The sequence below is a fragment of the Ptychodera flava genome, chromosome 7, assembly GCF_041260155.1.
Source record: "Ptychodera flava strain L36383 chromosome 7, AS_Pfla_20210202, whole genome shotgun sequence".
NCBI classification, from domain to species: Eukaryota; Metazoa; Hemichordata; class Enteropneusta; family Ptychoderidae; genus Ptychodera; species Ptychodera flava.
Window position 1 is genome coordinate 30,932,266 of NC_091934.1, and position 11,805 is coordinate 30,944,070.

Genomic DNA, 11,805 nt, shown 5'->3' on the forward strand with positions numbered 1-11,805 from the left:
AGAAAAGTTTTCAGTCTTGGTTTGTTGAAAATTGAAAATTTCACTTTTCCCCATAGAGTAGTAACACAGAGGTGGCGGCCATTTTGAATTTCAAATATCGGTAAATGTATATGTTAGGTAATTTGTTTTCCTGATGCAAAACTTTGCACAGTGACCCTTAATTTTTTTTCTGAATTTGTCAAGAGAATGTTTAATTAAAGTTTTATTCAGGAAAGTTTGAGCAAAAGTCTTTCACTTTCGATGTTCTTTAAGGGACAAAGTCGCCCATTTTTTCACAAATCTTGTTTGATACGAGATACTATTATATTGTTCGACATGTTGAAAGATACTGAATGGGTGACCATGCATATGTTCGACCCCGGTTTTAGACACGATACATGAAACCATTGCCAAAATGAATTAATGGTCATGACCATTAATTCATTTTCGCCATGGTTTCATCTAATTTGTCTAAAATCGGTATCAAATATATGCATGGTCACCCATTCATTCGGTATATTTCAACATAATAAGTAGTATCTCGTATCAAACAAAATTCATGACAAAATGGGCGACTTTGACCCTTTAAAGGTATTAAGGATATTCTTTCGTTTTGAAAAGATTAATGATCCCAAGAATTTCATTTTGACATTCCGTTAGAGGGTAGATTAAAGTTTCAGTCTCTATATTTGTCAATGTTTCTTTGTCCAATTCTCTTCCCCCACTCCACTAAACCCACTTCTCTCGTGCGGCATTGCTTATGAAATTCACTGACAGGGAGGAGTAACAGCTGAAAGAACCGGGGATAAAACACGGCCTTACACGTACAAGCAGGTACAAGCAGCTCAAATACAATGAACGATTCTAGCATCTTATCTGCCGATGATCGGAACAATCGACCTGACTGAGAAGAGCAATAAACTATGAGGGCCTCGTCCAACCAGACAATCACCTTTAAACTAGCGTTACCTTGATCGTTTAGTTCGGCCAGTCCCCGTTTTCAGATTGTATATTTGTCCATTAAATTCAGTTTTAAACAGATTCTGCGCTGAATACGTGCGTGAATTGCTATACAGACACCACCAAACCTATGAACACTCTCTTTAAAGTCTCAAAGCGACAAGAACAAAGGAGTCGTGACTCTGCACGGCCCCACTGACAGCACTGTCAATAGACAGACAAATACCTTCGATGGCTGACTCTGCACGGCCCCATTAACAGCACTGTCAATGAACAAACAACAAATATCTCCGATGCTAGCGAAGCATCCACACCCTTAAAATATAATATGACCTGGCGTTTGAAATCCCCTTTTTACTCCCCTGTCCTCGATATTGTCTCCTGATGAATAGAAGAGCCTATATGTTTATAGTTTAATCGGTAAAAAACGATTTATATTGGAGCTGCTTGGCATAGGTGCGGGCACTTGGAGAATGTGTTTTAAGCTGGTCAATTTTCACACGACTCACAGAGTTAATAGCATGGGCGACTCCCGCTGTCTAATCCGCAAAATGGTCTTAGTGATAAGCATATCTGTTTTGAAAGGTACGTACTTCTCAGATGGAAAACATTCAACTTTAATTCTTTAAGAGAAACTTTGAAAAATGTTGCGTCGATCAACGACACTGTCTAGTTTAATAACGATTTATTTTAGAGCCCGTACGTTTTCGTTCTATAACTCCCGTCATGTAAGCAAGCAACTTTAGTAAAACAAAACAACACATTGATCGTGGATCAAAATTAACTTCATTTCAATCTGAAGTAGAGAACTTATTCTATCACTCAAACGCACTCATTCCATTGGAACAGTTCTTAGAACGCTTTGTTCGTGAAAAAGCATCTCTCTTTGGTGAGTCAACAACTTTGCACATAGCTTTATCACAATATCCCTATTATAGATCATGTACTTGACTTTGTGTGTTTTTGAAGTTGAACTTTCTTTGTCGGATAACTTTTCTTGATTACTCGTCCCCTTTTTGTAAACCAACTTTGTTTAAACTTAATGTGCAAAGTAAATTTTACTGCACCTACAGAGAGTTACTGTCCACGAATGCTGTGACGTCAGAATCCCTGTCATCTGACATTATTGCCGTTTATTGTCACTAATTACATGTTAATGTAATTCGTACATGTTTGATTGGGTTTTACACATCATTTCTGAACGCCCAAGCCTAAATGTATATCTTTGCCACTCGAAAGTTTTGTGTGTGGTAGGGTGTACTCAGGCGAACTAACAGACAAGCGCAGCCAAATCAACACATCGAATTTCATCGGCATTTTATCTCTACCTATACTCTCGGCAAGCCTGGACGGACACTTGAAAAGTCATATTTCATGTAGAAATTACAGTTTGTATAACTAAAGGATTTGTTATGATCTGTTTGATGGCCGTGTTCGGAGAGTATGTACTAACGATAAGGCTCTCTCTCTCTCTCTCTCTCTCTCTCTCTCTCTCTCTCTCTCTCTCTCTCTCTGTATTGATAAGCAGGACTACTTGTAGAAGCACAGACTACATCTACACCAGCAGGTATGATAGTCCTAGGGTTGTACTTTCTATGGCAGGTGTAGAACCAGAATACGTTTTGTATTCTGAGCCTTATACTTGTTGTACACCTTTATTTGCATTTGCAAATCACTGTTGAAAGGGAGGCAGTCGTCAGAACTGCGCGTGTGCGACTTTCTTGTTTACAACACAATGTATTTCATGCATGATATCTGGATGCATCAAGTCAACATAGCTGCACCATTTAAATTTCCGAGATCCATTGTTAACAAACATGTTTCAACTTTCACCAATCGCCAACGTACCCGGCCTAGATACAGTGTTTACATTGGTCGTATGGGTCTCTGGCAAACTTTGAGTAGAGTTCCGATGACTAACTTGATGCGTGAAAACTAGAGGGCACCTTGTGTACCGTTTAGCGTATAGTGAATCGCCATGACCAGAAAAGCTTCATTATTGTGGTCTTTTTAAGGTTCCAAGACAAGAAATTTGACCTTTTTAATCTAACAATTCTCTAACGGTTAATAAGCTCAGAACCCCTGTAAAGTATACATTTTCTGAAAGCCTAGATATACGGGAACATTTTGGTAACCACAGTGTCACCATTGTTTACATAACTATCACGTGACACGGTAATTTGCATAACCTTTCAAAAAACAGTTTTCCCTATGTTTTGTCTCAATGCTTCAAAATATCTGACTCAAACTTGCTGGAATGCAAGCTGTTGCAATGCTCTTCCAAAGTGTGTCTCAGATTTTTTATATCTTGCTGTTTTTTTGGAGCACAATTTTAAAGAAATCAACTACGCTTAAATTCACTACTCTGGAAGTTCTTCTGGCATAAAAATTATTGTAGAAGGTTTAAAAAAATTCGGAGACACACTTTTAAGACCCTTAGGACAGCTTGCACTCACACAAATTTCAGCCGCATATCTCAAAGCATTGAAACAAAATATAGGAAAATCGATTTTTGAAAGGTTATGCAAATTACCTGTCACGTGATAGTTATGTAAACAATGGTGACACTATAGTAACCAAACTGTTTCCCTATATCTACGCTTTCCGAAAATACACAATTTACGGGGGTTCTGAGCTTCTTAAACACTAGAGAATTGTTGGTTTAAAATGGTCAATTTCTTGTCTTGGACTCTTAATGTAGGGACAATTTTGAACGTTTTGTTGAGCCTATAGATATTAACATATTGCTGATCAGATTGCACCAATAAATTTTCAATCCTCAGAATAGAAAAATCGATCAACCAACCAACAGCTCCCCCTCCACACACACACACACACAGAAACACATAAACATACAAATAAACACACACTGACACAAACAAGAACAAAATAGTCAATGGAGTCTGCCGACAGACCCAAAACCTTTCAGGACGCACGTCGTGCGCGAGTTGAAAGTCCACGCTTGCAACGTACAAATACCAATAAAGTGAAGCTGGATCTGTTAGGTGATGGCATGGTATTTCCAAAATCACAAAAACGCATCAGAAACTTGAACTGTAGAAAGTTCTATACCCACATATATTGCGATAATATGCTAATATTTTAATTATGTTAACGACAGCGATGCATTCTGTACTATGAATGGCCATAACCTGTGTATTTATGTCCATATGTCTGACTCATGCAAACGGTGACAAAGCCATACAGTATTGTACACAAATAATAGCTCTTCTGTGATCGGTAACTGCATTGACGGTTGTGTAGTTTGTCAATGGAACTTATTGTGTTATGTCAAAATTATCCATCTAAATAAACACTGACAACTTTATCAATACCTTGCTGGTATTAATGTTAACCTTGGTATTGAGCAGACGAGGATGAAAGTCTCTCATCGACAATGACAGTTTATCGTACTTTTGTCATTGCTAACTATAGCTCCAGGTTTTACCGTCGAACCCAGTGACGTCACCGTCCTCCTTGGCAACACAGCTGAGCTGAGCTGCTCGGTGGAGGGCGAATTTCAATTGGTGAGGTGGATACACTGGCCCGTGTCGGGGGCTTACGGCATCGTTAGCACCGACACTACTATCGAGAGTGACTACGGCGACGGACGATTTTCCGTTCGCACCCCGAGAAGCGGAGTTGATTTCAACCTCAGAATCGAAAACGTGACAGAGAGCGAAAACGGGGTATATCGTTGCGTCATCGGTCACATGGTTGGCAACACACTGAACAACAAATTTTCGAGTAGAGCGACACTCAAAGTCATATGTAAGTAACTTGTGATTCATCAAATTTTCATGGATCGTCCCTTTAACTCATAAACATTACAATGTTTTAAATTGCAAAGTCACATTATCCTGGTCGGTATAAGGACAATTTTGGACTGGCTAAATTTCCTATAATCTGTCCGGTCGGTCTATCGCGGCCAAGTTTATGATTTCTCCATGCACCAGTTTATCTGACACAACACAAGACAACAATGGAAATACCCTTCAATTTTTTTTTCTAATGGCTTTCGGATTTATTTTCGATTAATTCGAATTCAGAAATTACGCTTCAGAAATTGTCGTCATTTGATGCTTACACATTAATGCCAATCATATCGTATTTTGAATAATGGCATGGACGGCAAACCTCACTGACCAATGTCTGTGATTGAGAATGTGTGAGGACAAACGTGTATCTGATAACATCACAATGTCATGTGTCTTTTGTCTCTTGCAGTGCCAACAACTCGGCCACCAACGACCGAACGTAAATCGACGGCGAGCACGTGTCAATATACCAGCAGCTCACACAAGTGTAACGGCACGGACCCCGCGGAAGGCTACCAGGCGTCAATTTTTGACGTCTCCATCCAAAATATCGACTGGACCGACGAGCTCTTGGATCCAACAAGCTGCGAGTTTGGCAAAGAGGCAGCGAGTGTTATGGACCTTGTGAGTTCAAATTAAGAGATTAAACCCACTCTTTGCTACCAAGGCAACGAGCGTCTATATTATCAGTTGCCACAGACACATGGACATAGCCTCCACACTTTGTTGATAAACTCTGTCACCGTCAGCGGAACCGTGGCGAAATCACGAGCAAATGTGACCCAGGGCAATATTTTGCTAAGTCAAAGTTCAATGTGAGACTAGTAAATAGAAGAGCTTGCACGTTGACGAACCTTTTCACATTTTGTCTCTCAATAGTTACATCAGAGTTTTGAATCCAGTCAGCTGCAAGGTCAAATTCAATGCGTAAATATTCTGCGTTTTTCAAGGTAAGTATATGCTACGTTATCTAACATGATTCAACATACGGATGTTTAGATAAATGGTTAGATGTATAGACGATTTAGACAGGCATTTGTTAGACGGACGGACGGACGGACGGACGGACAGACAGACAGACAGACAGATAGATAGATAGATAGATAGATAGATAGATAGATAGATAGAGAGATAGAGAGATAGATAGATAGAAAGACAGACAGATAGATAGATAGATAGATAGGACAGATACATCGACAGACAGACAGACAGATAAACAGAGTGACAGTTTAGTAGAGGTTAATAGGGTGATGGCAGTTGAAGATAAGATAAATAGATAGATAGATAGATAGATGTGTGATCTTCAGACAGCAACACAGACATTTTTTTTCAGACTAGGTACACTGGACGGTTTGGATGTCGTCAAAGTGTTCACTGACCTACCGGTTCCAATTAATGCTGGCATCAGCGAGGCTGATCTGTTTGCCGCCTTCCAGTGTGGTCTACTACGTACAAACACCACGTCACTACGACCGGATAACTATGAACAACTCATCGATCAGTACTGCAACTATGAAGGTAGGCGTTTATCCAATTTGGGATTTCAAATGAAAGTAATTCACTTGTATATAGGGTTGCAAATGACGAGGATATCACTTCATTGTTGAAGTTTGGAAATGGATGCTTGTACTAAAATTGATGTCATTTGAGTTGATATTAAAAAGCGATGGCATTTTTATAACAAAATAATGTTACAATTAAAACTGGTGTGACTCGTTATGATTACTTATGTTTCGGAATTTTTTTATTGGCTGGCTTGTTTAGTTACATTTATGATATGACCACTAAGAAAGCAAGTAGACGGAGAATGTGTCTGTCTGTCTGTCTGTCTGTCTGTCAGTCTGTCTGAATGTATGTATGTATGTATGTATGTATGTATGTATGTATGTATGTATGTATGTATGTATGTATGTATGTATGTATGTATGTATGTATGTATGTATGTATGTATGTATGTATGTATGTATGTATGTATGTATGTATGTATGTATGTATGTATGTAGGTGTAGGTGTAGGTATAGGTATCGGTCGGTGGGTCGGTAGGTATGCCTGCCTGCCTGCCTGCCTGCCTGTCTACAGGTCTAAAGCATACATGTCTTCTATTACTTAAAGAGTTTCTCACTCGGTCACTCAATCGCTACCTTCTTTCACAGATCCGACAACAACGCCGCCACCCGTGACAAGCACAGTGAGACGAACCCGCAGGCCAACAACGCCGCCACCGCATATCGTGCCCTGTCAGCGATTGGCAGGCGGCAAGATTTGCCACCGTATGTCAGTCAAGCAGACCATCGTAAATATGATCTTGTTGTTGGACGGCATCGAGTGGAGGAACGAACTCTATGACAGACGGGCGTGTTACTTCAACAACGTCGGAGTCAACGTCAGCAATGCCGTACGTATACCACATGTATGATAGTCAGACCTTAGCCCGCCCTCATGAGACAGCTGTGACCTAGTCCTTCAAAATAAATTTTCTTGTTAGTTTAATATAAATTACGCCACCATTTTTCTCCGTTTTTCGCGCGAGTTAAAAATGGTGAAAATGGCTTTTCCTGAATAAGCGACCCCAAAGTTAGCATGCGCAAATATGTCAAAATCAGCCTTTGTGAACTTCGTTTTATTTTCTTCTAGTTGCACAGTACATTTGATGTTGACCCGATAAAAGATGGAATACGGTGTTATTATATCATGAAATATGAGTAAGTACGTGTGTTTTCCTTATATTAGACTTTTAATAAATAATCATTATTCATTCGAACATTTTTGTTATGTGATGTTATTGCACAGATTTGCATCCAATTACAAAGAGAACATAAAATGAAATACGAAACACTATTCCTTGTTCCATTAACCTTTATTTGTATTTCAAAATTTAGCCCCGTCGCAGAAGTATCCGCGGACGCTGCTACTGACGTCGTGAGGGCGCACTTGATGTTCGGCTTATCCAAAGAAGTGGGCGTGAACTTGACGGAGTCGGAGGTGCACGATATTCTGACGTCACAGCTCGAGACGACCGGAGTATTCAGGGGTTATGGAGTCTCTGTCAGACTGCAAAATATCACCGTCGACAAGACGGAAGAGCCAGGTTGGTGGTACCTTTAATTATGGATAAAACAACCTCTCTTGTTCTGTTACAAAAAGGCGTTCAAGAATCTCGGTCGTCGTAAACGATTTTCATCGATGCACTTTTTAGAGATCATAATACATTTTATCGTAAGTCTAATATTGTTCAATTTTCTGTTATCACATTGCAGATTATATACTTTACTTCGAATGAAATGTCCAGACGAATAAACTTTACTTTTCACTCTTATTGCCGATAGAATGTTCTGGCATACCTATGTATTCTAATCTGACTAAATACAAACCTCCCGCTCATCCAATCCGGCCCTTTTGCATTTCAGGTTTGCAGAAGCATGCAAATCTATCGTTAAAGCTTGATTAACAAATAAAAAGATCCTAACTATTAAAGGTACTTGTACAACAATCAGCGGTAAAAGTACCTGCAGAGTAAAATCTTTTTTAAAATTTGCAAATGAGCAAACTAAACAAGATGAGCAGACATTATAGTTTTTTTGGCGTACTCTACGTAATGATACCGAAACCGCCGAGTTCCTGATCGGCCGAACTTTTACATTGTTCTCGTAAGTGCAAACTTAAAGTGTTCTCGTAAGTGCAAACTTAAAGTGGACAAACATAGTTCAGGTGCCTGAATGTGAAATGTTGTGCTGTATTTGACTCTTCTTCTCACTCAAGTTGTGTCTTCTTTCAGTGTACACGACCCCTGCACCGATAAGAGAAAGTAAGTGAAAAATATATTAATCATCATGATTGTACTCATTGTTATCAACAAGTCAGTGTCTGTGTTTTTCATCACGTCGTTCGCTGAATCGTGTGTAGTGAGCTCGTTGTCACGTGCAATTTTTCCCCCTTTGAGAAGTAAATTTTATGTCTATGGTTATTGGTTCTACACTTTGCAATGTTAGTGTGTTCTTTGATTGTCACCCTGTAATATCCCGTGTCTTATATGAGTGAACACTCGTTCGTGCAATCACCTAGAAGAGGAAATGCTACGCTGACGTTAAAAGTCCTTGCGAAGTTCATTTTTCGACACAAAACTGTGCCAGGTTTTCTGTCTGTCTTTCTGTCTGCATGCATGCATACATGCATGTATGTATGTATGTATGTATGTATGTATGTATGTATGTATGTATGTACGTACGTACGTACGTATGTATGTATGTATGTATGTATGTATGTATGTATGTATGTATGTATGTATGTATGTATGTATGTAGGTAGGTAGGTAGGTAGGTAGGTAGGTAGGTAGGTAGGTAGGTAGGTATAGGTCGGTCGGTTGATCGGTAGGTCTGTCTGTCTGTCTGTCTGTCTTTCTGTCCGTGTACGCCCCTTTTCCGTACTTAATTCACTGTGTCTCTCAGTGACGCTTATAATTATTGTACGTCGAAAGATGTTTTCATACCACATGTCAAATAACTGACGCATTGTTGATATTATTCGTTCCAAGAGAAAGACAGAACCACGTTTATCGCAATCTTCGTTGTGACCGGCATCCTCCTGGTAATAATCGGCATCGCCACCGCTCGGCTGATCGTCTACAGAATGACTCGGATCCCGAAAAAATACCGGCAGCAACTGCAAGAGAAACGGAGACAGAGGGCAGAGGCAAGAGAGAGGCGAGAAGAACAGAGAGATCGTGATGAGCATGGAAACAGAAATGGTAAAAATAGGAGCGAGGAATTGCGGATTCAACCCAATCAGGGAGCGGCAAATCCAAGCTTCGAACCAGGTAGCCAGGGAGGATACGGTCCACAGCATTCTAACCAAAATCAGGTACGACCACTTAACATCTTAAATTCTACTTTAATACAAATTATAGCAAATATTAGGCTAGTCTCGCATGCCAGACCTCGAACCTGCATGCGACGCGAGCGGCGAAGCCGCGAGCAGCGAGTAACCGTAACCTGCGGTTACTCGCTGCTCGCTGCTTCGCCGCTCGCGCCGCAAGCAGGTTTCGAGGTCTGGCATGCGAGACTAATAATAGGCGTGCCGACTTGCAATTCTGTAAACCTTTGATTTTCATCTACAGGATGATATTTACGATACGGTGATGGTACGATGGTTGTGGCAAAAGGTTGCATAGCACTGACTTGTACAGACAACCCGGCCGCTCACTACAAAAAAACAACAACAAACAAACAAACAAACAAACGGAGCCCATTAAAGTGTTGTTTAGTTTTGTTTTGTAATTTTTGGACAAGAGCAGGAAACTGAAGAAACAGCTTGAAAATCACATGAACTTCGGATACATCTTACATCGTAGCTAATGGAAAAGAAAACTATCTGAAACAGTTGATTGTTCACTGGAAATATTAGTGTATTGATGTGCTAGTAAATGTTTTAAAGGGAAGATGTCGTCAGTACTGCGATTGACCTAAAGGTCGTATTGAACCGATACGGCCGATGTAAACACTGTATCTCAGGAACGGTGGCGATTGATAAAAGTTAAAACATGTGTGTCATCGTAAAATTTGAATTTTGCAGCTATATGTTGATGCATCTAGATAGCATGCGTGGAATACATCAATGTTTGCAAACAAAAAAGTCGCGCAAGCGCAGTTCCAACGACACTCATCCCTTAATCAGAGCAATTATAACAAGTTCCTAACTTGCTAACATACTATACATTTCACATTTTAGCAAGCACTGCCTGCACATAATGCGGTAACAGGGCCAGTAGCCAACAACCCATCTCAGTATTTGAGGGCGCCACCAGCGGCTCAAATGAACGTCCATCCGGCCATGCAGCCGCGATCCCCGAGAAGACAGCGCGCCCCAACAGGACTCGCCCAGTACCAGAGCAAGGGTGATCAGCTACGTTTCGACAAAATATGATGTATCTGCGTAAAATGGTTCAGAAATGATTTTCGTCCGTTGATTTGTCCGGGTTTCAGAAGGGAGTCATCTACATCATCGTGTCAATTATGTGATGTTAGCTGCTCACACAAATGATTGAGCTGTTGTCTAACAGGTAGATGCGACAACACAATATAGTGACACCTCCAATGCCATCGGTTTTTATTCTTTAAAATAATTTCCCATCTTCACCTACTTTAAATTGAAACATGGAACTTCTTGAATTTTCTATGATATTTACACACGTGCTCTTTTTCCTTTGAAACAAGAAGGAACTGTCAATGTCAGAGACACAGAAATCAACGACAGAAACTTGGTATATTCGAGGCTTTTACTCGGGACTATCGATTCATGGGCACAGATCACTTTGAATTCAATCGGGAAAATGTAATAATTAAGATATATTATAATTAAGACACACTATTGTTAATCAAATCATCAAAATAACGTAGCAGAGGAATGTACATTTGGGATGCTACATCTGTCAATTAAATTCGCACCGTTCATTGCGTCGTCCAATTAAGGTGACGTAACTGCATTAATGTATGTAAATTGGTTCTTGTGTGGCGGTGTAAATGTCAGAATCACAGATTATTACCTTCATTGATTTAGTCTTATACCTTGATTTACACTGCATTGAATGCAGGGGACAATAGTTTTCTACGGTTGCGTTCAATTGGACGACACCAATCGGAGATAAATTTCTACTATACTGTCCATTAGGTTCTATCAATATCTGATGGGCATGGCAATAAAACCAAGTTGCTGATTTCATAATTAAGTACTTTTCTGTTATAGATTTCTGTTACATTAAATTTTTCAATAAAAGTTTACGTAAATTCATTGAATCAACTCCCTTTGTGTATGTGTTATTTCATAAACCCTCTATAAGTGTCTCTCCCTCAATATTTCCAATTTATATACTGTCTAGAACTTTCAGCCTGTCTTTATGTCATTCCCCCCTCTCTCTCAACGAGTAGCGAGTGTATTAAATCTAACTGGTAAGGTCGATTACATCATGCAGTTTGGCCAAGCGTTAAGAATCGCATTGACTCTTTTAAAATAGCCATCTTGTGAATCAAACAGCAGTGGTCGCGAGCTAAGGCAA

General features: G+C 39.9%; 1 protein-coding gene across 1 annotated transcript; it reads left to right on the forward strand.

Annotated features, from left to right (window-relative positions):
• The first annotated feature begins 1,354 nt into the window (after positions 1–1,354).
• LOC139137242 (uncharacterized) lies at positions 1,355–10,723 on the forward strand. Its single transcript, XM_070705232.1, has 12 exons — positions 1,355–1,524; positions 2,468–2,506; positions 4,375–4,710; positions 5,167–5,381; positions 5,637–5,707; positions 6,091–6,275; positions 6,911–7,152; positions 7,392–7,459; positions 7,637–7,845; positions 8,533–8,562; positions 9,289–9,614; positions 10,482–10,723. Exons 1-12 carry the CDS (start codon positions 1,413–1,415, stop codon positions 10,674–10,676), a joined length of 2,028 nt encoding a protein of 675 aa, XP_070561333.1. The 5' UTR covers positions 1,355–1,412; the 3' UTR covers positions 10,677–10,723.
• The last annotated feature ends 1,082 nt before the right edge of the window (positions 10,724–11,805 follow it).

Bases quoted from the DNA above. Each gene is read 5' to 3' on its own strand.
- LOC139137242 (XM_070705232.1), top strand. From the start codon at position 1,413: ATGTGTTTTAAGCTGGTCAATTTTCACACGACTCACAGAGTTAATAGC. The intron at 1,525-2,467 runs GTACGTACTTCT...ATTGATAAGCAG, and splicing joins AAGCATATCTGTTTTGAAAG to GACTACTTGTAGAAGCACAG. The intron at 8,563-9,288 runs GTAAGTGAAAAA...ATTCGTTCCAAG, and splicing joins CCCTGCACCGATAAGAGAAA to AGAAAGACAGAACCACGTTT.